This window comes from Semicossyphus pulcher, unplaced genomic scaffold, assembly GCF_022749685.1.
Source record: "Semicossyphus pulcher isolate SPU_LCO1_2020_fin unplaced genomic scaffold, fSemPul1.0.p SCAF_25, whole genome shotgun sequence".
NCBI classification, from domain to species: domain Eukaryota; kingdom Metazoa; phylum Chordata; class Actinopteri; order Labriformes; family Labridae; genus Semicossyphus; species Semicossyphus pulcher.
In genome coordinates, this window is record NW_027211699.1 from 615,291 (window position 1) to 642,986 (window position 27,696).

General features: G+C 44.3%; 1 protein-coding gene across 1 annotated transcript; it reads right to left on the reverse strand.

Annotated features, from left to right (window-relative positions):
* Positions 1 to 1,153: 1,153 nt before the first annotated feature.
* rnd2 (Rho family GTPase 2) lies at positions 1,154 to 26,690 on the reverse strand. The gene is made up of 5 exons (XM_069676046.1): positions 26,426 to 26,690; positions 25,894 to 25,981; positions 5,679 to 5,788; positions 3,555 to 3,689; positions 1,154 to 1,476 (listed from the first exon to the last, which is right to left on the reverse strand). The coding sequence occupies exons 1-5, from the start codon at positions 26,525 to 26,527 to the stop codon at positions 1,207 to 1,209; spliced, it is 705 nt and encodes a 234-aa protein (XP_069532147.1). The 5' UTR covers positions 26,528 to 26,690; the 3' UTR covers positions 1,154 to 1,206.
* Between the last annotated feature and the right edge of the window lie 1,006 nt (positions 26,691 to 27,696).

Consider the following 27,696-nt stretch of genomic DNA (forward strand, 5'->3'; position numbering starts at 1 on the left):
CTGCACAGTTTGCACATTACCTTTACAGACTGACTCATTGCTCAGTCTGCAGGGCAACACGAGAACACAGAGAGGACATCAAAACAGGAAATGGAAAGTTATTTACACTTTAAGACGCTGGCGGAGATGATGGATGGAAGTTGTAGAGAAAATATGAGATTATTGATTTGGTTAAAATAGGTTCTAGTTGTTTTTAGTTTTTCTTTGGTGCTATTTAATGAAAAAAAATGGATTGAAACTTCTACTTCTTCCCTCTACAGTCAAGCTGCTGCTTTATTTCAGACTCCAGTGAAATTACAACCAAAAAGCCCTAACATTGTACCACTTTATTTTCCACAAAGAAACATCTTTAAAATAGCAACAACAGCAGAAACTTCAGTGAATCAAAATGACAAATTTGTAGCTGATGATAAAAATAGTGTTAAATGAGAAAAACTAAATCAGATATGTTGTGACTTCTAACAAAATGCACTTGTGGTAGTAATGCTCAAACGCACCTTCACAATGTGTTTCTAAATCTCGTCCCAGCTCTGAATGTTTTGTTTGAGCCGTCATTCATCTAATCACTAGAATCCCTTTTCAGCATTACTGTACATACAGGTTTTCCTCTCTCATATGGCAACAGGAAGCAACTTTAGACAGCACAGCCAGGCAATTAGTCATCATGTTTGCTGAGCAACTCTGTCTTTGACAACAACAAGCTTCAGATGTCCTGCTTCAACGTGCCGTCGCCTCGTCGTGGTGCCTTCCTCTTCAGGGAAATTAATTCCTCTTAAATACCCGGGACGAGGCGGCACTTCCACTCTCAGGCTTCCTCGTATCCAAAGGTTAGTCCAATTTGTCATCATTTTCAAAACAACACAAACATGTAAACAGCTTGGGAAGTATGCACACGCAACAAAAACTGAAAAAAAATCCAAAGCATTTCTTTCCACAGCGCAGTGTTTTGTTTCTTCCTCACTCCTCTGCAGTGCAAAAACCAAAATACAAGAAAAAAAAACAATAAATAGACCTCCTCTGTTATATATTTCTGTGTTTATGTATTTACATATATATATATATATATATATATATATATATATATATATATATATATATATATATATATATATATATATATATATATATATATATATATATATATATATATATATATATATATATATATATATATATATATATATATATTTGTAGTCTCTGGGGTCTCTACATGAGCACGCAGCTCTTGGCCCGGTCCTTCCTCATGGCTGGGGCCTCGTCCATTTGTTCAGTCCGGCCCGGCAGCGGAGGCAGGGGAAGCTGCGACACTCGCTTCAGGCCTCTGCGGGAGCTGCTGCGCTTTAGCTGCGGCTTGTGCGGCCGCCGCACCGACGCCAGCGTGGTGACATGGAACACGTCCCGGACGCTGTTCTCTGAAACCTTGGAGGTGCATTCGACGTAGGCCACCGCCCCCATCTGTCGAGCTATCGTGCTGCCCTGCAATGCAAACGGGGAAAGAAAAAGACGGTAAGCAGTCAGACTTTTCAGTGTTTTTCAAAGCAGAAAGAAGAATGTGCTTGAAGTGGAAAAAGGAAATTTTATGACATGATCTTGTCAACATTTTTGACAGCTGCAGAAACATTTCTGATTTTTGTCCTCTGAATGATTTTCAATGGTTTTGTTTGTGCTGCTTTTCTAACAAAACAATCTCTTCTGTCTTGTTTCCTCAGGATTTTAGCAGTTGTGCTAAACATGAGTTTGCTTCATTTCAAGGTTCTCTGTGAGAGCTTCATAAAGGAAATCGAACTTTTAAATATGCATGCCATGTTTCAATGTACCTGGACATAAGCAGGCATTACATCTGAACAGTTTTACGTCTAAATGCCCCAGAAAGAGGCCGCAGATTCCGAGCTTCCGTGGTCTAAACAAATCTGGAGACAAATGAAGCTCCTCCATCTGAGGCATGAATAATGCAGATGCTCTGACTCCTCAGTGCGAGGTGAGAGAGTCGGTGTTGACACGGTCTATGCAGCCGTTTAGAGAGGAGAGACTAAACTGCAACAGGAGTCCTCCAGCACTGCAGCTTCCCCCGAGGAATGATACAATACACGTGGTTAATTAAGACCGTAAATTGTTTGCTTCAGATCAAATCAGAGACAAATTTAATTTTAGAGTCCCTCTGCCTCCCTCTTTGCTACAGAACGCTCTGCAGGCTCTTGTTTCATGATCGGGTCCACATTTGTGCAGGACCGACGCATGCAAAGGTTGTAACGGATGAGACAGGACTGCATTTCCCATGACCCTCTGATCGCATGCTCTCAAACACAGAGAGCTTTTCATTCCCAGTGGACGTTGTTTGATTTCTATCGCGGCTGTGCACTGAGCCACGTATAAGAAGCAATGAAGTCCTCATTAGGTGGAACAGCAGATTTAGATTGGGAGGTTAGCGGTGGAGGTGAGAGTAGGAGGAGGGGGGGGGCGAGGTAGAGATTGTAGTGACAAGCAGAAAAGCTCGATCGGATCTCAGGCAGATTAGTGCGGAAACGTCTGGAGTTCACCCAGTGGTCACTCTCGCCGGCGACTCCTCAGCTGTGCTGGAATTCAATTTAAGATCAGCAACAGGATAACAACACAGGCTATTCGATTAGACCACCTAAATGTGTGTGGTGCACGGCTTAGCTCGGGCTGTGTTACATTTTCTGGGCATGTTAGCGGCTCAAACAGAAGTTGCCCCAGATGAAAATAGAGGCTGAAAAAGAGCAAAACAAAAGCTGAATGCAGGCCCGGCCACAAATGGTCCCCCAGCTATTTTAGCTCTGTGCTTTCCCACTCCATCTTTTGTTTATGTGTCTTATTTACATGAACTGCCTTTTTTTTTTCAGTCGCTCTTGTTTTGGGGGCTACACGCTTTTAGCCTCTGACGAGCTCTCAGACAGCAATGGAAAAAAAGGCTCCTTTGTTCTCAGGGCTTTTGTGTGGTGGGGAAAAAGCCCCTCCACTTTTTGTACGGCCGACACGAGAGAGCACAAAACGAACACGCTGAAAGCTGATTAAAATTCACAGATTTACAGAACGGTTTATTATCCCCCTCCCTCTTCTCCCCCCTCCCCGCGGCTTGGAGGTCATGGCAGAATGCGATAAAAGGGCTCGCTCATTTATCAATGTCCGTTTTTCTATACACCCCGCATTTTGAAAATCCCTAAATCTGCATGAATATTTCATTCCAGGGGAAAAAATGTGTCCCTAGACATTAAGTCCACTAACTCTCGTCATAAGAAACCTTACATCGCATGTCAGCAAATTTCGGTCAAAATGCCAACCCCAGCAACATGTCCCCGGGGGCATTCACACAGCTCTTATTCTGCTGTGCTTGATTGGGTTGCATGAGCTTCCTCTCACACTCACTTCCTGTGGGACTTCCAAGAGAGGCAATGCCACTGCTGATCCAAGATGGAAAAATGTCGTACAATCGCTGGCTTTCAAATTTCTTTCTCACGTCAGTTGTTGTTTCCTTCCCTGGATACATTCTCTTATTATTTGTTCTCCTCACACATCCATCATGTGCTTGTTCTCACCTGCTCGTGGGTGACAGGAATGAGGCGCTGCTTGGACAGTTCCCTCAGGGTGTTGACGTCCGTCCTCATGTCCAGCTTACAGCCGACCAGAACCACTTTGGCGTTGGGACAGAACTCCTGCGTCTCACCTTGCCACTGTTGAGACATGATCGGACAGGAATACATCACTGATTGTGTTAGACATGAGAGCGGAGCTTCCTGTTCTGACTGCTGAGCTGCTGAGCTGCTGAGAAACACTGACGACCTTTGGCTTCTCTGACACTGGATATATGAGCGTGAGGGAAGATGATGCTCTAGATCAAATACATCCAAGAGAAATTCAAACGTCTTGCATATTATTAATCAGTTTTAAGATAATTTTCTGGTCAAACCTAGTTGGAAATATGCACATAATTATGTATCATAATGGTGCCATTGCTTCCTGTTTCTTGTTTTGTCTGACAAACACCACAAAACCCACGAACAGTAAGTCAAAGAAAACCAATTATGTTAATCCTCACAATTTACACACTGGTACAAGACAGTATTTTGTGTTTTTACTTGAAAAATGACTTGAATAAAAATAGTTGCAGACCAATTATTTCATCAGCTAATCGTTTTAGCTCTACATCAAAGCCGTGTTAACAAAGGCACGTTCTTTAATCCTGATCTCATGCACTGTTTATTGCTTTAGAGTTAAATAAAAGATTTATTCAATCCATGTGAAAATATGACAACTTTATTCCTACCAGCTTGGTTCAGGTTTGTGCGGCGGATGTGTGTTATACTTTCATCTCCCAACCCCCCCTGACAAATCTATTTCGGGTTCTGCACAGAAAAGGTTGCGCAGTCTTCCTTCCAAAATCACCCTGAGATTAAATGTCACTTCTGAAAGTCAGCTGAACCAACAGTCTCTCCTCCCCGCGACACAAATACACAACAGCAGCCGACGGCGCTGAAATATTCCACATGCCGTGTGCAGAATGTCAAGGTGCTGAAATCGACCTTTGACCTTTCAAACCCGTCCCTATTCTTCCAATAACATCCAATCAAAAGCTTTGATTGTTTAACCCTCTCTCCTCCCCCAGCTGTCACCCACAAACATCGGTGACCTGCTTGTTTCCAGAGGTCAAGAGTCTAATTTGGGATGGTGATTGTGCAACAGGTTTTCCATGTGCCCCCTGAGTTTTGGAGATTACTCGGGCGACAGCTCAGGGTCAGAGGTCATGGCAACCCCCTGCCAAGGGATTCATGGGAAAACCAAAGGCTTGACGGCAGCTCTGCTGCCCCTGTTGACAGAGAGCGCTGGGGCTTGTGGGATATTTGTGGGTTAAAAAAAGGTGTCTCGGGTTAGATCTACAAAGTCTGCAGGAGCGTTTTAGCGGCTCCCCTCAGACCACTAAACACGTCAACAGGCTGGCCGTGGGAACTGTGTACAGCCCACAAGGAGCGCACATCAAAGACAAACACTCACACATGGCTTCAAGATGAGACACCACTAAATGGCACTGGCCTGTTTTACATGACACACACACACGCAAACAAACCCTTTAAGTCGGGTGTGTCTGCATATACAATAGGTTTCGCCACCAGCTACAAAAACACGTCCCTGAACACAACCCCGCCTGGAGAAGTATACTTTAACCGCCACCCCTATCTCAAGGGTTACAACATCTGAACCACAGGCAACCTTAAGTGCCACCATCTGACCAACTGTTCTGCATAAAACTTAGATTTCCAATTTAAATTCCTACAGAAAGGCAGTTCTAGCACTCTGAACAGGCTCTGCAGCAGCCCCTCTTTGATACGGCTGCTGAGGCTAATTTGCGTATCTGATATTCCTCTTGCACCCACGCGGCTGCAAAGCCTCTCCTTTCATTCTTCACTCTGACCTTCCATTCCTCAGAGGGACCTGGGTCAAGTATCCGTGGACATTTTGATGAGATAAAGGAACTGGGGGCTCTAACCTCTGTGCTGATTTGCTCTATTGTTGAGCCTTGGAAATGCAAGCTGCTGGCACAGAAATCTAAGTGGATGCTGATCGGGAAAAACTGAATTCTTTCCGGTTAGTTCTCCGGTGTCACAGCAGATTTTAACTGCTGATCCAAAGTGTGGAGAGGAGGAGATGAAATAAGAAACACTGACCTTCTTTATGACACTATCCAAGGTCTCCGGGCGGCTGATGTCGAAACAGATGAGCACCGCATCTGAGTCAGGATACGCCAGCGGCCTCACGTTGTCGTAATAAGAGGAACCTGTGGACACACAATAACATATGGCGTAAGGTCACACTGTCTTCTGAGGAATTCCTCCGTGTACTTGCTTTTAACCCCACGAGGCTCCTCATCCCAACCATATGGCTTATCTGTCAGTTAGAAACATGCTGCACATCCCTGGAAGGTGATCTAAAGGTCAATAATACATGGGTCTCCCATTAAAGCAGGGGCTGTGACATGAACTTGGACATGCTCCTGCTTAAATACACCCTGCAAATGCAAATGAGTGTTGATGCTAACAGTTGTGTGCGCATATTTGAGTGTCTTTGTCCCTTGGGCTTCCACGCAGCTGTGGCCTCCCTTTATCAGAGTGCTTCACGAGGAATGTCGAGGGGTTACTCGGAGACACACACACACATACACTCAGAGGTGAATTATAGTGGGTTGAGGACCGGACGACTTGTGCACACTATCCATTATCATCTTGAAACAACGGCGAATGCCAGCACAAAGGCCAAACTAAAGGTTGAACCCCTTAATTCTCTCGACTCATCCCTCTTCCTGTCTCTCTGGTAAATGGTCCCTCTTTTAAAATCTTCTGTTTTTTTCTTACTGTATGAGTCTCACATGCACTTGCATGCTTCTCCTCCGCCGTTTAATTTCCGTACCTTGATCAAATTTGAAGTCAGAGTGGTGCCTCCGTACTTTCGCAAGTCGCTCCGTTACACGGGTCCTGCTCTCTCACAGCTCTCATTAGGAGAGCTTGTAAAAAATATCTGGGTTTTCTCGGAAATGTGGTTGCGGCTGTGGGCACCCGCCCTCCTGCCACCCCTAGGAGCTGGTACAGACCTGAACGCCTTCATTTGATATCAACAGCACTCTGGCTGCATAAATTTGGTGTTAAGAAAACTCACTGTTCTGGTGAATAACCACCACAATTTCCATTTACCATTGTGAGAATTGTGCATAAATCTGAATCAGTAATAGTAGATGGATATTACACACATTTGTATATAATCCCTTAAGGTCACACAAACTGAATATGATAAATTATGGATTATCCTAATGGTTGCTGTTATCGTGCTTTAAAACAGCTCCGACACAATAGGTGGTCAGCCTGTTAAAACTCTGCACGCCTTTGTCTGGTGAGTTAAATGGAGTGTGCACAAAGGCACTACAACCTGTTTTAGCATCACTATGTTCTCTTTGTTAGTGATGGAATGAGACTATGACAATAGCTGCACGCGGCCTGAAGCCCCCGTCATTCAGCTGGTTGTCCTATGGTGACCTGCCCCCTCCCCACTGAGAGCAATGCGACAGGCTGCCGGTCACAGCATCACGAGGTGCACGTTAAAGATTGATGATTTTCTTACTGCCACCGTTGATCATACAAACTCTTTCTTCATTCTATCAACAGCAGACATTTTTTTCTGATGTTTGGTTATGGGAAAAAGTGATTCTGGGCTTCTGTGTATAAACACATGAGTTGCAGTTTCAACCAGAATAACCATTGCAAAATTGCTGCATAGTTTGGCACTGTTTCTGAGCGCTTTGTGCATGAGCATCAACAAAACAAAGCTTCCTGCACCTCTGGTGGTTGGACATTTTACAAGGTGGTGCCATTAAACACCGCAAAAGCCTTGGGGACATTTGCAAAATCTTTAAATCATTTAAAAAACTACACTGTAATCATATTTCAGTGTAATATATATACTGTATGTATCTTAGTCTACACCTTACAGGATTCTATAGTCCCCTCTTCATTTGAGATTGCTACTGTGTTTGTACTGCAGAGAAAGCAGGACTAACACACAAACACACTCCTAAAAAGACCAATCACACGGATGCCAAGTCCAGCAGTCAGCAAAGCACACTTTGTACGACAGCGAGCTCTGATTGGTAGTGGTCACACATGAGGTGCTGTAGCTGCTGAAGTTGGTCTTTAGTATGTATCACAGCGCAGCAGACCTGTACTGAAGTTAGAGCTGAAGAAGAGAGAGAGAGAGAGAGCATGTAGGGGAGGAGAGGGGACAGAAAAGATTTAATGACTTTGACGCAGGGGTAAGGGCAAGGTGCAGAGGCATGTGATATGGAGAGAGGCAACTAGGGAATTAAAGCAGAATCCAGATGAAGGAGAGGAGATGTTGGGTGGAGGAAAGGTGACAATGCTGCTTGTTTGACTTAAGATGTAATTAGAGGCTGGGATGAGGCCGCTGGGATCAATTTGTCTATCCCAAAGATCAAAATGATTGGCAGGTCATGGTCACAACGGGCCTTGTCACAGAGCAGCAATTCTGAGCTCTCCTGCCCCGAGCGACAGGGATGCTACCTCAGCACTTCTGCAAAGTCAGAAAGCAAAAGTCCTCTGAGGGAGAAGAGAAAACGTGCTACATTTAAAACAAGCAGAGCAGGCACAAATAAAAACCAATCACAGTAACGACCGTGAGCATGAGGAGGGGGAGAAGCAAGAAAGAAGGTTTTCTCCTGATTGTAAAATATATCACCTCCACCCCTTAAAACGCACCGGCCCTCCCTTCCAGCAAAGCGACATGAGCAGAGATAAAAGAGGCTGTAGCTGTGGAGTAGAGAGAGGAGGGTGGGCAGTGGGTGTTTGGGTAGGTAATGAAAGCACTGGACTCGGCAGGACAGATCAAATAAAGAGGTATGAGAGCTCTGAGTTGGCCATCGGTGGAGGTGGCCTATGCCCATTCACTGTGAGGTGGAACAAAAGGTCAATTGAATTTCAGACAGAGGCAGTACGAGATGGATGGGAGCACAGCCTGGCAGGAACCTCGAAAAACCATCACGTCTGGCAAGGAACAGCACCCCGCCACACCGTGCCAAAGCAGGGATAACATAAAACACCCCACTCAAAACCTCCTCGTCGAGCATTAGCATTAGCCTGATTTAGCACCGGCTATCTCTCACGTTGAAAAGTGGATTTCTTTCTTTATTACCACAGGGCTAATTAGCGCTAAGCCACTCTGCAGCGTCGCGCAGGAGGCTCAGGCGAACAGAGGTGACAGAAGTAGGAGGAAAGTGGTCCTCAACAGCCGTCAGTCAAGCTGCATCAAAAGCCAGAAATATCCCAGAGGATGTTAAGGCGGACAGGAAGTTAGTCAAGCGCTAATGTACAGTAATAAGACTTGAGGGTTTGTGGTATGACTTCATTTATGCCTTCTGTCCCCTGACATTTCGACTTCTCCGTAGGGGTAATCTGTCTGAAATATGACAGCTCTGTATCTGCTCTTTCAAACCCTCTTCTGTAAGAGTTTAATGAGAACAAACAATTTAATTTATTCACAAAGCAGCCTTTTTCCTCTGACTGCGCTCCCAGAAGGAAAGCTCAAATCTGGTTATAATGTTGCACTACTGTGTACTGCTGCAAGTTACATAAATGTAGGGAATAGTTTTCAGTTCACTGCTTCCCAATTGATAGGCAACTGAAAGGACAATGGGTGGTGAAAATCTGAAGGGACATGTGGCCATATTTCAAAGTAAAACGACATATTTAGCTACTTTTAGTCAACAGCTAACGTTAGCATACAACCACTTCCTAGCTAACCATTATTGGTCGATAGTGTTTAATGACACAAGAGAAAACGTATAAATTAATTCTGATATATCAACACATCTTTGCCTGTTAGTAGCTAGTAGCTGTTGCCTGTTAGTAGCCAATGGGCTATTCAATGTTGTCCCTCCGAGTGTGTTCCTTTTATAATGAGTACAACATTATAACAGCATTTGATCTTCCCATCCTGAGCGTGACTTAAGAGGAAAATGGCCGCCATTTGAATATGGTGAGTGATATTAACTAAGACAAATTGTGACCCAGAAGATTCCTCAGGAACCTGTGAGCTTTGATTATGCATCCGCCTCTAACAAAGCCTTCCAGTCTTCAGCGCATTAATCTGTACTATCACAGCAGGAATTGTCTCTCTCTGTTTGTTACATGCTCATTTGAGACGTAGCTGAAAAGCAAACCATTATGAGTGAGAGAATAGTGCCTCGAGGCTCTCTGATGTGTACATGCACATATGGCAAGGAGTCGACAGCGACTAACAGCCTCGTTAGGCCATATAGACAATCTGAAAACAGCCAAGCACACAAACAAGGGAAGGATACAAGGAAGCATACACACTCTAAAATGTCTCCAAATAAACAAAAACAGTTAGTGTGACGGAGTTAGCCGCAACCTTAGAATTACAACACATTCAGCATTGAATACACTGCGTCTTTTCTCCTCATGCAGCTGTTTTCCTCTTCAAATCCACCTTCAAAGCAAAGGCAAAACATTTCAAGTCGGGGTGGCCGAGTATCGTAGCAACCTGGAGGGATGCAAATGGTCTCATTGTGAGGCCCTGAAAGGAAGCAAGGAGGAAGAGAGCAGGAGAGCGAGGGGATCGTGGAGGCTAATGACTCTGTTGCATTGATGGTGAGAGGTGACTAACACAGGAGAAGAAGAGGGCTGACGCTCCATCCTTTAAGAGGTTGAGGAGACTTTTCATTATAGATGGTCAGGTCTGTGTTGTGAACTTATGGTTTCTCCTAAATCAGGGTTCTTACTCAAACATAAACAGACTGCGACCAAGACTCCCTTTGAAAGGGGCTGGCATTACTATGACCCAGTGTACCTCTCTGCTGTACGAGACAGCGTGTGTTTTATTATGTGTATATACACTTGATAAAAGGCTTTGTTCTACAGGCCCGCATACCGAATCCAATGCAGTCTAATGCATATGGACCCACTGACCCGAGTCTCATGACGGGCATTTTGAACTCACACTGCAGATGGAAAAAATCTACCTGGAATAAAACTACTTTCACTTTTAAAATGGCGCTTCAAGAGTTATGACACCAGTTGGTTATGAGGTCTTGCTCTGACTTAACATCTTTACTGACTAGTAACAGTTTTAGAGTTTCAGATATGATCTTAACACCTGTCCAGGCAGAGATTTGTTCCTAATGTATCTATTTTATGATAATCAGGTAGCAGGCCTTTAAGGCCTTAAATTCTAATACCCATCGCAGTAAAGGTTAGCATTATTATAGCATTAGTATTTGGGGATATAAGCATATTGGCTTCTTGTCTAGAATAAGAGCTAGTGTACAGTTAGCTTAGCTTACACAAAGATGGGATACAGCGGGAAACAGCTAGCTTGGCTTTGTCCAAATGTTACTAAAGCTACTCACCAGCACCTTTAAAGTTTTTGTACCACACATTGTTTAATCAGGATGGTTGTGGGTGGGTTATTAGCCAGGCTATTTCTTTGCTGGGTGCAGTAACCTCCTCTGGTTGCTGGTTTGCAAAGTAACAAATGTGGTCGAACAGCAATGTCAAATGCATTAGATTTTACTTCCATTTCACATTCTTCAAAATGTCAACCTATCACTTGTTTGGATCCAAATGTTTTTTATTTATTTATTATTTCTCCGAGGGAATTATAACGCTTCCAATGTGCAGGGTCCGATCCAGAGTTTTTTGACTGGGGTGGCCCAACTGGGGCACTGACTTATGCAGGGGTGGGTGCAGGGTTTAACACAATAGAGTGACAACATATAAATGATGTAAGCTTAATTCTTCAAGGACTTTAAGGATTGAAATGCAAAGAAAGCTACTAGAAGTCCAAATAGTTGATTTTAACATAATTCTGGCCTCTGACAAGGTAAATAGCCAATTCTTTTTTAGGATTTTGGGGTAGCACCTGGGGTGGCCAATCAGATTTCAAGGGGGGCCCTGGCCACCCCTCTGGATCCGCCCCTGCCAATGTGAAGGGTTCTACTTAACAGCATGCCGTGGATAACTTGTTGGTATTTACTTTGTAATGTAACGTCATAGACCTAAGCTCCCACTATGCTGACATATTGGAGGAAATCACATGACCCTCACCTGAAATGTTGGCCAGATTTTGTGCAATATATAAAAGCAACTGACACAGAGCATTTACAGCTTTGATATACTCAACAGGCCACCTTCCACAGCCTGACATAAGGCAGGGAATCAATGTGTGGGAAAAATCATTTAAAAAGCCTTTGATGAAGGAACCTTGTACTTCATTGTTTGTCCACGCACTTTAACCTATAGGCTATACAAGTGTTTCTAGCACACACATACATGCACACACAGACAAAGCTGTTGATCTGCCATAGAGATGGCTGTGTCAAGTTTTCAAAGGCATTAGCACACAGCTGGGACAGCGGAGGTGACACTGGGTTAAATGCCCATTAACCTTCCATGTCTGCAGCGTTCACACGGGGGATATTGATCAAAGCCCCCTGCGCTCTCCCTCTGGAGGAAGTGCAGCCTTTGAAGGGCGTTGAGCACCTTCCAGTGATCTGCTCTGAGCTTCACTGCCGAGGAGTTAATGCCTGTGTCTGTCGCCCAATCACAGGGTAAAAAGCCGGGGCCAGCCGCGGTGCTGACAGCACAGGCAGTGTACAGAGCAGCATTACTGTCTGTCTCATGCCCGCCCCAGGGGGATGGAGATGCAGTGTGTCCGCTTTCAGAGCCTCCTCACCCCCAGCTTCTCTTTTATAATCACACACACAGACTGGAATTCCACCAGAGCAACAGCGACGCATTTCATCTCCTGTTGTGTGATCTCTGTGTCTGTCTACGGCTCTGGTTCACGCTGCGCTTTGCCTTTAAACATCACAACGCTCCTTTTGTCGCTCCTTTCCTCTGTTGATCTATTTATTCCCTGTCGTGTTTAAAAAAAAACACCAATCATGTCTCGACTTTGGTGTTTCCCCTCGAACTGTTTGAGACACAACTTTAGATTTGGGGAGGCAAGTCTGCAGCCCTCAGTGACACTCTCGACTCCAAAGAGATGTTGGTGTGTTTAGATGTTACGACACAAACACTTCCCGACGTTTGTTTGTGTGAGGAAGTCACATAGCTGCAGACGACTGCTGGCTGTGCAGAACCCCTTTTTATGTGTTTCTGCATCTCTCACACCAGAACCAGTGAGTCTCAGATTGTTTGGACAAGATCTACAAAACTAAACAGTTAAAAAAAGTTCTTGTTCATGAGTTGTTGAAGATCATTTGTCCTTTGCATAACCTCTCTCATGGCTCAAACCAATCAGTGTTGGACTCCAGCTGCGAGTTTCTCTGCCTCAGTTGTTTGCCATCGTCTGGTTGCTCAACTTGAACACGTAAAAGCAGATTTCAGCGTGGTGTTTTTGAAGGAATGGGCCCAATTAGACTAACCAGCTTCATTCCTTAAAAGCTGATCAGATTGGCCTCTCCAGGGTCTGTCAGTCCGAGAGTCAGGAGGAAGTCTGGGCCACCATTTTTGACAGTATAGCCCTAATAAATTTAAATGAAAAATGGCGGCTACAAAAGAAGCACCATGTTTGCTTTGATTGAGCCATCTGTCCAAAAATACTGCTAGCTTGACTGGTTAACAATGGCAAGTACACATATCTGACACACACCAATTCCCACCAAAAATAGCGCGTTGACGTGGGTCTATCAGACCCGGGAAGATAAAGATGCCGGTTGTCTCTTTTCCCATTGCCAGTGGAGTATCCTGCTTTCAGTCTCTTTTCTGCTGCGTCACAATCTGACATCTCAAATGCGCCCGAAACAGGGTTAGTAAACAGTGAAGATGTTATGGTGGTTAGGTCCATTGCTCATTCAGTCTGTTTATCAAACTCGGCGCAGACAAATTTGGAAATATGTCTGAGTGCTGCTCGGACGGAGACGGGTTGAATTTGTAGCTGAGATGACGAGGAGTCGCAGAAGTTACCGACAGAGCATAGCATCGCGCCAAAGAGGGGTAGGAGATTAGTGCTCCCATCAATGCCGATCGGAGCCGAGGCAATAATTACCTGTGTCTAGTGCAGAGTCATTTGACCCGGGTCTGAATGCCGATTGTAACATTTCCCTTTAAGAAAAAAAGCCAGTTGTTAGCGGGTGTTGGCGTTTTTTTTGACCAGCGGGAAAACAGCTTAAGTTAACCTGGTCGACATTGCCAGCATGCCATTCTTAGCAAGCAGTGGAAAGAAATAAAGTGGAAAAGTTTCCTGCACACAGTTAAACTGATTTTAAAACTAATGGTGTGAAAATGTTTGTTGAAAACTGTAAAGACATTCGTTCTCTGAGCCTGCAGCTTATTAACAGCGCCTCCATTTGGCAAGGATGCTAATAATTAAAAGAAAACCCTCAAGCTGCTTCGAATAGTTTTTGTTTTATGGTCCCATTTCCAACAGCCCAAATGTTTCCTGCCAGTGTTGGAAATCCACTCTAATTCTTTGACCAAGGATATGATTGTCACGCCACAATGAAGCCCTCTCTGAAAAGCTCCCCGCTCTCCTCAAAGACTACCATCACCACACGAGCGCTCACACAGTATTCACATCCATGTCTTTGTATTCCTTTTTTCCCTGTAAAACAGCACAGATCACATCCTTTATCTCCACTCCTACACATCTTTCAATCTCATACTCTCCTTTGGAAACTTGTACTCCCGCTCGAGGATTTTCATTAAAACTTGTAATAACACCGACAGCAGCTCCTCCATCCAGAGCTGTCTGTCTGATATGAAAGACGAAGTGAGAATATTCAGCTACACAGGCATATGAAAGAAAAACTTGTGAGTGGAAAAGGACATCCTCTGCTCCATCGACTCCACTTCCTCCGTGTGAAACCATCCAAACACAGCCCCTATCTCTGCGCTATCCATCTCTGAAGCCACTCTGCAACCCCCCAGGGAGGCCACTGCCGAGACATGGCACCACTTCAAGAGCAATTTCGCTTCCACAAAAGCAGCAGCAGCTAGAAAGAGAGCGCATTGGATCTTGTTTATAAATAAAGTCATCCATAAATGATGGGATCTGTCGAGTGTGTGTGAGTGAGGTGCAGGTGGGGGGTGATGGATGGAGGTGAAAGACGGCCTCTCTCGCTGTATCCCCTTACGCTCGGATGGGCTGCAGACGGATGCTGAGAGGGTTTTGCTCCCCTTGAGGTGGAGGGGCCGCAGGGACCGAGCGCTGGCTTTTGGAGCAGCAGAACCAGTCAGTGTGGCTGTTTGAAGTGGGCTGATCAAAGCTGGCGCTGCAGCGGGTTCTGTTGCACTCAGTGGAGGGAGTTGACTGGGAGAAAACACACAGAGCCACAGTTCCCTGGGTGGGTTTCCCTGCCTGCCAGCATGACTGAGGCATTCACTGCTGCTGCGGCTGAACATGAACAAATACCTGGTGCAGTGCCAGGGTGTGTTAGCTTGTGACTCTGCTCTTGGTAAAGTCAGTTAACCACACAAATGAACAGTGCTGGGGTCACATTACCAGGGGAAGAAGAAGCACTCAGATGTTTTAAGTAAATGTAGCAATACAACATAATAGATGTTTTTTTTCTCGATTAAAAGTCATGTTTTAAGTAAAAGCACTTACTAAAAAGTATTAGGGGCAAAGTGTACCAAAATTAAAAGTACTTTATGCCGAATATTAAATACACAGCTCTGGTAAAAAGAGACAACTCCAAATGTTCCTTAAATCAGCATCTCTCTCTACATGTCACGGCCAGCCCAATCCAACCCCAGTGAAAACCTCCTGAATATGATCAAGAGGAAGATGTACGGTCACAAGCCATCGAACAAAGCCGAGCTGCTTGAATTGTTGCTCTAGGAGTGGCCAAACGTCACCCAGCAGCCATGTGAAAGAGTGTTGGACAGCATGCCAAGATGCACGAAAGCTGTCATTTAAAAAACAGAATTATTCCACCAAATACTTTTGTGAACTCTTCCTAAGTTAAAACATTAGTATTCTGTTGTTTAAATATGAACATGAACTAATTTCTTTGCATTTTTCGAGGTCTGAAAAACATATTTTTTTTACATCTTTTTGTGATTTTAACCAGTCATAATTATCTGCAAACAAAAGACCTAAATGAGATCACTTCATTTGGGAGTAGTGAGAAATGTTGGATACAATAAAACAAAAGTTCATTTTACACAAAGACAAACTTATAAATAGTAGAACCAGAGAAAAACTTTTTTTCCATGGAGCTGTAGATTAGATTAGACACTTCTGTAAATCATGTTGGGTTGATTAATGTAACATTTTGTCATAATTTACCTTTTGATTTACATTGTATATTAATAATCTGAATCTGCAAAGCGACTGTTAAATTAAGCTGTAAATATAAATGTAGTGGGAAAGAAGTATAAAGCAGCATTAAAATAAAAATTCTCAACTAAAATGTATTTAATTACTTTCCAACTCTGCACGTGATTATAGTGTTTCGTTTCCATTGATAAAAATACATTATTTATCTAAGTATAGTTAAAGATCACTGTCTATACAAAAAAAAAAGCAATGTTAAAACTGAAGCGTCTTTGTTTCATACACAATTTAACTGTTTTTAATTAGTTACTTGTTGCAGAAGAACTTTGCATCAGTTCTTAACGTCAATTATGAAGAATGTTTTGCCTGGCTCAAGATGCAGTTTTGCAGGACACTCTTACGGTAAATGGACTGCACGCTTTTCTAGTCTTATGAACACTCAAAGCGCTTTCACACTATATGTCACATTCACACACTGATGGCAAAGGCCTAAGTGCCAATCTCCAGTCAGGATCTATGCACATTCATACCCGATGGATATGCCTTCAGGAGCAATTTGGGGTTCAGTTTCTTGCCCATGCTCGACATGTAGCCTGTAGCAGTTGGGGAAAGACAACCGACTCTACCACTGAGCCACGGCCGCCCCATCTTATCAATAATATTAGTAAAACAAAAATGGAAGAAAGTAGAGTGTTAGCTAACTGAACATCTTTCAATTTATGTAAAGACGAGAAGAGAATGTTCCGGTCTAATGAGAGCTGCATCCATGTCAGATCCATCAGAGCGCTTCTCATTATGGAACAAAAAACTCTAAAATTCAACTAACAAAGCTCCCACTTCCTCCGGTCCGTGTGGCCTTGAAGTTCCTCCCTTTAGGATCAATAACTTCCTCCTGTGTCAATGGATCCTGTTACTTCAGGTCACTGCAGGCAGAGGTCGCACATTTAAAGCACACTTCCTCCGTGTCACAACAGACAAAGCACTGCATTAAATTTATAGAGCCATATGTAGCTCACTGTTTAACATGTAACAAGGGTGCTGCAGCAGTTTAAAAGTGTGACACAGTTGGCGTTTTTGTGTCTGCATCCCCACAGACCTCACTGGGTCAGGTCCCAAGGGTGCCTCCGACAAACCTCCCTCACAACAAAAAGCCTTAAAGGATGGAGGGTGGGAGTGCAGGGTGGGGGTGGGAAAAGCACAGATGTACACTTCTCCTTCTGCCTCCTCCTTCTGTCCCCTCTCCCACTTTTCCATTTAGTGAGCATTTGCTGCTCTTATAACATGCTCCGAGGGCAGCACCCCCCAGGCCTCCCGTGCTTTTACTCGCCTCACCCCTCACTCCCCCCAGTCTGTTTGCCTATTGGACGAAGCAGCTGCTGCGCTCTCGGGTCTCATTGTGCCCCGGCTCCCATCCCTGCGCCCCTCATCAGCCCCCATTACGCCTCTGGTCAGCTGAGAAACAATAGGAGAGGTCAGAGGTCAGAGCTGTTGGAATTCCCATACACGAAGCCCCTCAATCACACATGCCTACACACATGTAGACATGCACGAACACGTATCCATTACACTAACATGTTTTTATCTGATTTTCTCTACTTTACAACCGTCAGTCAAAGCTGATGTTCTACCATAATGGCATGATAGGACTGAGGTTTAAAATCGGCAAACTGGCCCTTTAACCTTTTTAACTTTCCACTTTACTCTAAAAGGCTGGTTCGTTTGGACAGGTGAGAGCACGCATTCGAACTCTGGTGTGGAACAAACCACCGGACCATGGTCTCCTTCTTCCAAATGAACCGCAATCCGGTTTGATTCAGATGAGAACATAATCGGACTTAAAGTAGGACTTAATATAGAAAGCAAACAAAAAAACTGTGCATTGTGGGTTGTTCATGGATGTTGACACTAGCAGAGACGGACACGCAGCCAGGCAGCAAGATGAGTAGAGGACAAACGTGGGGGGGCAGCAAGGTGAGGGCTCTAATAGAAATATGGGCTGACCAAACAATTTCACAGGAATACGGAGGTATTCAAACTGTTCAGTGAAAAACTAAAGGAGAATGTTGGTTAATAGTCTCAAAAAAACAAAACATTAAAGTCTGCGAGGAAAAGGATAAATCAACACTACGATGACTTGATGATGATTTAACGTTCTGTCCAATAGAGTGCACTCTCTCTCTTTGTTTACTTCAGGGAGTTTTCCCACGTTGAAGTCTGACCGATCAGAAAGCAGTTTCCTCGGGCATCAAAACTTCTGCTGGTAAAAGCTGCCGTGTGAACACAAACCAAACAAACGGACTTCAGGTGTGAAAGCACCATAAAAGGTAAACATATTAACTTCCTGTATATCCTGTACAATTATGCTCATAAATTACAGTGTGCACACCATTAATAACAATTTGTAGACTTGTCAATTCTATCATTTATACACTTATATATCTTCATTTTATCCTTTTATTCTGTGTCACTCAGTATAAAAGCTCCATTCTCCTCCGCTAGCAGCGCATCGTAACGAGGTTTAAGTGGGGGCTTGTAATCGGAGTGAGTGTGAGCTCATCAAAAGCCTTTAAAAGCTCTTTTTTTCTTCACAACGTACCAGAAGACTCCTCCTAATGCAGTCCGGTTAATGCTCGTTCCCTAATAACTTATCACTCTGATTATTCCGTTGGCACATTAACTAAGTAAAAGCCTTACACAGCCTATCAGCAGTGTGCAGTGGTGTTCAGCCGCAGACATGCTCTTTAAGCAGATTATACACTTTCGCCGGGTGCTCAGCAGAAAGCTGACAGAGCAGAGATGTGGGGAAGGAATGTGTGGAGGCTCTTAAATGTGTGTCCATGGTCACATTCACAGGCTCCTCGGACAGAGATAAGAGATCAGGAGGACAGGGAGGCTGTGTCCTCTGGGGCCGAGGAGAAGTATGCATGTTTTATTGTTTACAGGCGGGTGAACATGTGGGAGGTTTTTGTATGCGTGTACAAATGTGCAGAACGATGGGTACATGCCTGAGTATAGGTGTCTGCGCGAGTGTGTGTGTGCTTGTCACCGAGCAGAGCGGTTACTCGGTGTGGTAATTACAGCCTGTGTGTTCCTGTCAGTGTGGCTGGCTGGCTTCCATGTAGCACTTCTGCCCACCCCCCTGCTTAACACGGCCCCTGACTGCTGGTGACCTCAACGCAGCGCTTCAGCGGCTGCTGCGACTAATGGCCTATCAGAGATGGAGAACATCTACAGGGAAAGGAAGAGGGGAGGATAAATAAGAGAGAGAAAAAGATAACCACCTCCGGAGAAGTTATGTCATGCTGCCCTGCACTTCAACAATTCTTCTGCTATACCTACGGGAACTTGCGTGCAGCCATTTCCGCGGAAACTTGTCGACCCTTTTTGTAAGAGTCTAAAGATTCACAGAGTGCTGAGCTCCAGGGAGGGACCACAGCTGGTTGCCCACTCGAAAACGGAGATATCCAGCCCAGCAGTTAGGATTGCCGTCTGTCCTGCAGACTTTTCATAATGTCGCACGAACTCATCGGGGCGCAGTGAAGTTCAGAACTGTGCATGAGACCGTCATTATTCACGATGTTTAGAGCTGGAGACCAAAGAGGACTGACATCAGGGAGATTTGTTCTTGTAATGCCAAATAATTCTAGTTGTTTAATAAAATGACGTACGCATGCACCTGTTGATACATTTTAATTATATGCCTTCATGATTATGAAGCACTACAACACAGTAAAATACACATCAATTATAGTTTAATAAAATAGCTGGACATTTAAGGCCTCATTTATTTGCATGTTTAAGAGAGTGAATTCATATAATTGTTATAATCCGAATTGTTATTATTCCTGATCATGGGTGTGAAGAGTTCAGCCCTCAGTAAAATCCTTGTCTAGAAAATGTGGAGATTACAATTTATAGTACATGCACACACTAAGTCTGCACATCCTTACCACATGCTTCCTGTTTCATTTCTAATTATGTAAAATATATTTTTGGGCTCGAACCATTAACTGTAATCCCTAAGATCATAAATTGCAACCATCAGAGAGGCTGCAGGTTCATTCCAAACTACAGACAAGCTGGATGAGAGTCACGCAACAGCCAGAATATATTTTCTGCTACTAGCCTGTCAAGCTTCTGAGGTCCCAGTGGACGGAACGGTGTCCAGAAATACCTCCAAAGGTACTCCAGTTACTGTCAGGGGAGATTGGTGACCTGGCACAAAGAGGCCCCCGTTTACTTTCAACCTTTTCAAAATATAACACTGCAGACCAGGTCGAAAAACATTATAAACCAACTTGTTGCAGCCACCAAATTGAGACAAAAAAATGTAAATGGCTGTATACGCACGTCTCCATCTGCTCTCATTGTACGAAATTGAAGCCAAAACCCACCCCCCCCAGAGGCGGGCGCTGCCATCATGGGATGGTGACGTCATTTGGAGCCAGAGTTGCGCAGTAGAGATCGGCGGGTGGCGCCGCCGGAGCCTCTTCCTTTAACCAAAACACACATTTAACTTATCGAAAAAACGGCAAAGATCCTGCACGTCGGCGTGTTTAACAGCAGAACAGCTTCTTGTGTTGGTCTGAGGTTAAAGTTCACAGATATGTAAACTTCAGTGACTGCAGTGATTGTTTTAGTGACTCCTTTGCTAATCCAGAACAGATCGGCTGCAGGAGCTGGATTTGTTGTTGTCAATCATCCTTTTTACAGCATCAAATAACTAATTAAAAATAAACTTGGAAATAAATCAGCATGATGAGAACTAACTATAATGACAGAAACCATGTTTGAGAAACATTTATTGGGCGTGTATTTTGATTTTATAGTTTGACTCATGTCCCATCTGTTAACATGGAGGAGGCGGGCTTTATGACCTATACTGCAGCCAGTCAGCAGGTGGCGATGGAGATGTTTTGGCTTCACTTTTAGGGAGCTGTCATGTCGTCCATCTTTTTATACAGTCTATGCTAACAACAGACATTATAGGGCTGGGTATTGCGCTAACAGTACAAACACCAGTACCCTTGAAGTGATACTATCACTTCCTACTTCCTTTGATTCCTTTTTTTTGTAAATTTCATTTTCCTTCCAAGATTTATTCATTTTTTTCTCTATCGGATGCCACAGGTACAGAGTGTAGCCAGACTTTTGGTACCTGTTATGATGTAAAAATATACACCCAGCAGTTTAAAGCTGCTGCAATAGTGGACCGATCAAATAAAATAAATTGATCTCTTCAGTGATTGGCTGTGATTAATACTGTAGAAATAGTCATTATTATGTAGATCTGGTGGCAAGAATGTTTGTAATGCAGGTATCGTTTGACTGGAACAGTTTCGATACTACTTGATCTGTGATATGTCCAGACATGCCTATTAATTCTCCGTGAGTCAGAGTCTGCGGGGCTTGTTGTGGCTTCGAGGCTGCACTCAGGGACAGCTAAGGGAGCTAAGAGCTAACGTCAAGCTGGAAAAGTCAATTGATCACAAAAGCCATTAGGGTTTATCTTCTTGGTACCATGTTTGTCTGTACAAGATTCAAGTATTTATTGAGATTTTTCAGGTTGAACCAAAGTGCAGAAGTTAGGGGGCAGGGCAACTTCATTGTCAGCAAAAATAGGCTGAAAATTCTCTACTATGTTATATTATATTTACGGATGACTTCTCCAACCTACGTGTTTGTTTAATTACAACGACCCTGTTATTTTAAGCAACAGGATTTCACCAACATTACACTATTCTCTGTTTACTCATTACCTGAAACTGTCACACAGGCGTTCTCCCCCCCGTGCAGGGGAGTGCCTCGCGGCCTGTTATGCATCATCAGAACAGGTTTGGTTGAGGCAGTTATGGCCCTGGGCTGGTTAGGCAGAGAGCAGGAGCAGCTTTGAGTGCTTAGGCTCGGCGCATACATTCAGGCTGCGAGCAGCAGTTGAAAGGGTGTCGTCATTCTCCCTTCAGGACGCTGACAAAAATAAACAAAAGGTATATTTATTTTCTGCGGGTTTTATATGCAGCTCTGGGTTTCAACCTCCTAAACAGAGAGAGAGAATCTTAACCATTTAACATTACAAGGTAGTTTAATCTCCTGTGATTAGCACGCTCGCTCCTCAGGTCTCCACTGAGCTGTAGGTTCGAGGGCAGAGAGGGGGTCTGTTGGTTTTATTTCTCACTCATTCCCCATTAAAGATTAATCAAGCGGAAAGTGTCGAGGAACAGAAAGCCCACAGACCTCAGCTTGTTTTTACAGGCCTCTGGATGCCCCACGCTGGTCCAGTGCGCCGAGAATGTCGAGTTTTAAGAGCACAAAGACACCAGGAATGTTGGAAAGTTGGTACGAGAGGAGGGACGCGGCTGGATTGTGGCGGTGGCGCTGGGAGTGGTGTTACACACTTACACACTGTCTTGTTATGTGTCACACATCTGGGTGTGAAAGCAGTAGCCAGCTTTGTCATGAGGAATGAGCCATAAATCATTAAACAGACGTTTCTGTAAAGTTTAGAAAGCTCAAGTGGTAACTCTTGATTTATGAATCTAGGAGTAACAATCTGACATTTTCAGTTGAATAAGTGTTTTTCTGCTCTCCATCACTGACTGTGCGGCACAATAGAGCTCCAAACTGCAGCCAGTTCATAAAAGCTTTTATTTTTGTTGTTCTGAACGCCCCACGTCAGCCAGGTCTATTGCAGGAGAAAACCTCCACCGCACAGCAAGCGATGTTTTATGTTCCCAGCAGAGGCAGCAAAACTTTGGGAATAAATCAACAAAGAAGTGTACGGTTACAAAGGACAGGGAGCGCAAACATCACAGAGCTCGACAGAAACTCAAATTTCATCGACAGATCTTCACAGGATAAAAGTGAGGGACGCGTGGTTTGAATGATTAGCGATCTCGGGGAAGAACAGAACCGCAGTTTGAGCGATTAGCAGCAAATATGTCAGCAAAAAACTGAAAAGAAAAACAAGATTCCTGTGGATCGCCACTTGAAAGCACCACTCCGGCATGACTGAGCAGAATGTGAGGGATCTGGTGTTTTTGTGAGAATCAGGTCAGGAGTTAGAGAGGCAGCAGGGAAGAGAAACAGAAAGAGACGTGAGTGCACTGCTGTAAGAAGTTTGGGGAAACCCGGCCTGTCATGGCTTGGACTTGTAAGAAACGGCAGGCTCACCTCTTAGAGGAGTATTAGTGTAAGGCCGGAGGCTGGAGGGAAGCTTTCCCAGACACCCTTTCCATATCGGGAAGAGAGGAAGAGTGCATTAGTGCCTCGGGCTCTATGAAAACCACAGACTGGCTGACTACCAACGGGCCCCTTTAAGCGCCGACAGTAATCACTAATGGCTCTCAGATTAGTTATCGCCCAGTCACACTGACATTTTGACTGCTTAACAGCTGGGGTTGCTTGAAAACTCAATTAGGACACAGAAACATGGCAGGAAACAGACTCTACCTATCACTCATGTTACATAGATGCTCAGATAATACCGCGTTTTCCTCATTGGCATTCCACTCAATCACTTCATAATTGATTTAATTCTCCAGTGAGTCTGGAGCTGAAAGCAGGTCAGAATACAAAGCTCTGCTGAAAGTTGTGCTACGTTTCCCAGAAGCCAACGAACTCCTTGTTTGTGTTTAATGCTTCTTAAAACACCTATTTATTAAGAGTGCACATGCACAGCTTCACACTCGGTAATGACCTCAGTTAGATAAACACCTCACCCCTCGTGTTGCCCTTCCTGCACGGACTAGACCTCGTAGAAGAACCAGAATTAATGAGACCAAACGAATCAATGGCCGACTTCCGCGCCGCGCTCCAACAACGAATGGGAGCCTTCTTTTTTTAATGGCAACACACACCTAACCGCGCCGGAGAAATGCGAGCCGGGCGAGACGCGAGCTGTTTAAATAGCCTCGCCTCGGATGCCGATCAATAATGCTTTGTGAGCGGAGCCGGACCACAGCAGGCAGACTTCAGCAGCAATTAAAAGGGAGACAATACTTTATGTGGAGAGGTTGAGAGCTTGGTTGTCAGAAATAAACAGCAGCTGTGTGTCTGAAGGGGGAAACGGGCGGTGGCTTCTGAAGGGCAAAGTGGCAGACTGAGTGATGCAAATGTCAGGTTGGATTGAAAGTGTCCGCTGTCGACTGTTGAAAGTGGCACAGCAGCATTCATTTCACATCTTCCTGAAATAGGAGGAACAGGAAGTCCTGTGATGTGTTTGTGCTGATGTGCTGCTGCTGCTGGAGTTTTGTTCGAGGCATCACGGGCACAAAGAGGAGAGAGCTGCTGGAAACGCTCCACATCTTGCCGTGAAAGGTCCTCTATTCTGGACTTTATGGTTTTGCATTCATTCAAAGGGCAGTGCTGTCAAGTGGCCTACAGAGCGAATTCACATGTCATAGTTGAACAAAGTTTAACTCTACGCCAAAGCGCATCACGCATTCTCTTCACCTCTGCGAGTAAATCCACTGATCTCAAAGATTGCATTGAAATAAATTGATTTTAGTCTGAAATTTTTCCACCCATAAACGCTGGTGTGACCATGTGAAACAGTCTGTGCTGCTGTAGCTGCTGCTGCTGCTGTTAGTGTGAGTGTACATGAGAGAAATTAAAAACAAAACAGAGGTGGAAAAGGGGAGCTGAAGGAGGAGAGGGGGTGAAGCAGCAAAAGGCCGTAAATGAGGAATGAGAGGAAGCATTTTCTTTATAGATGAAAGCCTTTTTCATTCAAGTATGAGCCAATTATTTTCTTGTTTTGAGAAAATATGAACATCTGTGTTTGCTGGGAATTGGAGAATAATGGCGCAGCACAAAGGCCTCTCACCGCACACACACAGAAGCATGCAGGCGTAGCAAACACACACATTTGCCCTGTGGGTTGGGTGACGTCATGTTTGTTGTGGGGTGGGCGGCTCCTGGCTGAGGATTAAAGACCGCCAAAGGTGGTTTGGGGTTTTAAAGATGGACAGGAGCATAACATTCCCACTACATCATTAGGCTCTTACAGCCCACAGATAAGGAACTCTTCTAAGTTGTGGCCCCGGGCCCCAGAGGACCCTGACCCCTGACTGACAGGCTCAAACAGATTTACTCTCCGGGTCACGATACGGTTCATGGAAAAACAACATTCTCTCACTGAGTGACCGTGGTACATAAAATCACTCATCATCTCTCCTGGGACATGTTTTTAGGTTTGGGAATGTTTATGGTGAAAGATAGAATTCCCCTCTGGGAGGATCGCATGCTGAGTCCTCAGAGTGGGCGGCCAAGTCACCGGAGTGATCGCTGGAGGGAGCCTCCAACCTAAGATGATGAGATGCAGATCTCAGGGTAGCTCAGAGCAGTTAATCCATCCATGCAAAATAAACTGGGATGAGAGTGGAGTCCCTGCCTGATGGATAAAACCATTTCCCCAGTAAGACGCATATCCAAACAGTGAGTCACATCATAAGTCTTTGACCAGACAAAGGATGTCACGGAAAGTCCCCTTCTGATGTCACAACACTGCTCACATGACAACGTTTCACACTGATGTCACCTGTAGTTTCTATTTTGAGCATTGCATGTTCAGTTTGACATTTCAGTGCCTTAAGGATTTTATTCAGGGTGGAAAAGCTCCTGGAACATCTGCAACATCACAGTCTCAATCATATCTGACACAATATTAGACAGCAAAGCACACTGTCTGTAAACACTCTGAAAAAAACAGTCATGACAGTTACTGCTGCCCTCAGGCCCATCCTGTCTCCATTCTCCACGCCCTCATCCCCTCTCTCACCCCTACAGCCCCCTGACCCCGGCCGGAGCCTGGGAAGAGCCAGCCACTCACAGAGGCCGGCACAGGAAGGAATGCAAACACAAGGCACCAAGAGACACGGCTGGCACCGAGCTTTCTACAAAACACAACAACCATAAATAGCAGACGTCATAAGCTAAAAACAAACTAAGGAAGAAAGACATGAAGTTGGCAAGGTCAAAACAATTTATCTGAGAGATGACTGCTGGAGAAGTTGGCAGCGGATGCCACGGCAGGGCTGAGACCGGATTGACTTGATGTCAGGTATGAAACTGTCTTACCTGACGTGTCCCACATATTCAGCTCGATCCGGTGCTTCTCTATCTCAAAGCTGGCTGTGTAGTTCTCAAACACCGTGGGCACGTAGTTCTGAAATGAAAGGATTTATTTTAATGAAGAGGCACGATATAAGCCTGTGTTTACACAGCCACAGGCTTCACAGGAGCACACCAGAGGGAGTATCAGACTTAAAATGATGCGGCAGACAAATAAAATAATGAGGGACACATTTCACAGCAAAGCCTTATGGGAATATTTTAGAATATTATTGTAGCTAAAGACATGTAAATGTTATGGGAAGCACTAAAGACACAATTTTAGTCCATATAGTCATTCCATGATTACTGTGATTTTACCGGTATTAATTAGTCATCCTTAAGCAGGTATTTGCTTCAGCAACCTGCTGAACAAGTACAGAAGTTACTGAAATGTTCAGTATTCTATTTTAATACCAGTGCTCCCTCATTCACAAACTCCTGCTCTCACTTCTCCTTCAAATTAAAAGCCTTTACTTCAGACTGTAAATAAACGCACCTCTGGGTAGCAGTCCTTGGCAAAAACATGCAGAAGTGCCGTTTTCCCACACTGTGTGTCTCCGACCACCACGATCTTACAGCGGCTGCCCAGACTGTCCATGGTTTGTCCGTCAGAGGTGTGTTCTTGATGCGGGTGTAGGTTGCATCAAGCCTCCGATAAAAAACGCAGCAGAAGCAAAGAAAGACTGAAAAATGAACAAATACATGCGCCGACCAGGTGCGTGTTATCCAGCTGCTCCTGTCCTGCACGCGCGGCTCTCAGGTCCCGCTGACAGACTCTGTGACTGACTGCTCCGCTACCAAAACCAGAGGAGGGACGCGCGTGCCCTCCCTGGGAACTGGTACTCTGATTACTGGCCACGCCCTCCTAATGTTCACGTCTGAGTCCCATCAGTCAGCTGTGATAGGCTGCTCTTGTGGGAAATAAAGTGGGATGAATAGCTTTTAGTGTTTCCTTGCTATTTTTGGTATCCTTTTAAATCTCAATGATATCACTGAAGTAATGATCGATGGGACTCAGAGTTTATTGGGACAAAACTGCTCCCTGTATAGCGTCAATCAAATAAAGGCTGCATGTTTTTTACGTCATATAAATTACTCTATCAAATTATCATTTAAGTATCACAAGGTTTGCTGTAACATTTGTATTTGTGGGGTTTTTGTGTACTTACATTGAAATGTGTCTTTTAAGTGAATAAAATATAAGGATACAATAATATAACTACCTATGGGATACAGGTCTATTTTCTCGTATTATTTATTTGGTAATAGCAGTGTTTGTTTGTCCTAATATACTGACTATGGAGCTATTTTTCCCATTACTGTAATCAGCAAAATACTCAGCACATTACTCCTCTTGATTTAGTGCCAGTCTGACCTCTTAATGGAGATACAATAAATGCAGCGTACATAGATAAAATAGTCCATCAAATTAAGCAGCCAGGGTGGATCTGGGTTGTCTTTATGGGCCTAATTGCCTTACATTTTATATATAATATTCCTCGGAAGTGCCCTGTTGTAAAGTTATTGGTTTTGTGAATGAGATAATTAAATGACGCGGCAGCACGTGCAGCACTGTTGAGTCATCTTTTCTCCCCTGAAGAGCGATACTGCCATCCTCTGGACAGAAATGGTTTTACATTACCCTCAATTTAACAATAACATCGGCTGTTTTGGAAGCAGAAAATTCTCAGACCAACACAACAGACCTAGAAAAGTGTTGGGAGTAACTTAAAGTGGCCTTGTAACTCTAGTCTTGCATTTCAACTT

Excerpts from the sequence above, each read along its gene's own strand:
- rnd2 (XM_069676046.1), bottom strand. The coding sequence starts at position 26,527 with ATGGACAGTCTGGGCAGCCGCTGTAAGATCGTGGTGGTCGGAGACACA. Across the intron at positions 3,690-5,678 it reads TGGATAGTGTCATAAAGAAG|TGGCAAGGTGAGACGCAGGA; the intron begins GTCAGTGTTTCT and ends ATGTCTCAACAG. Across the intron at positions 1,477-3,554 it reads TTCCTGTCACCCACGAGCAG|GGCAGCACGATAGCTCGACA; the intron begins GTGAGAACAAGC and ends TTTGCATTGCAG.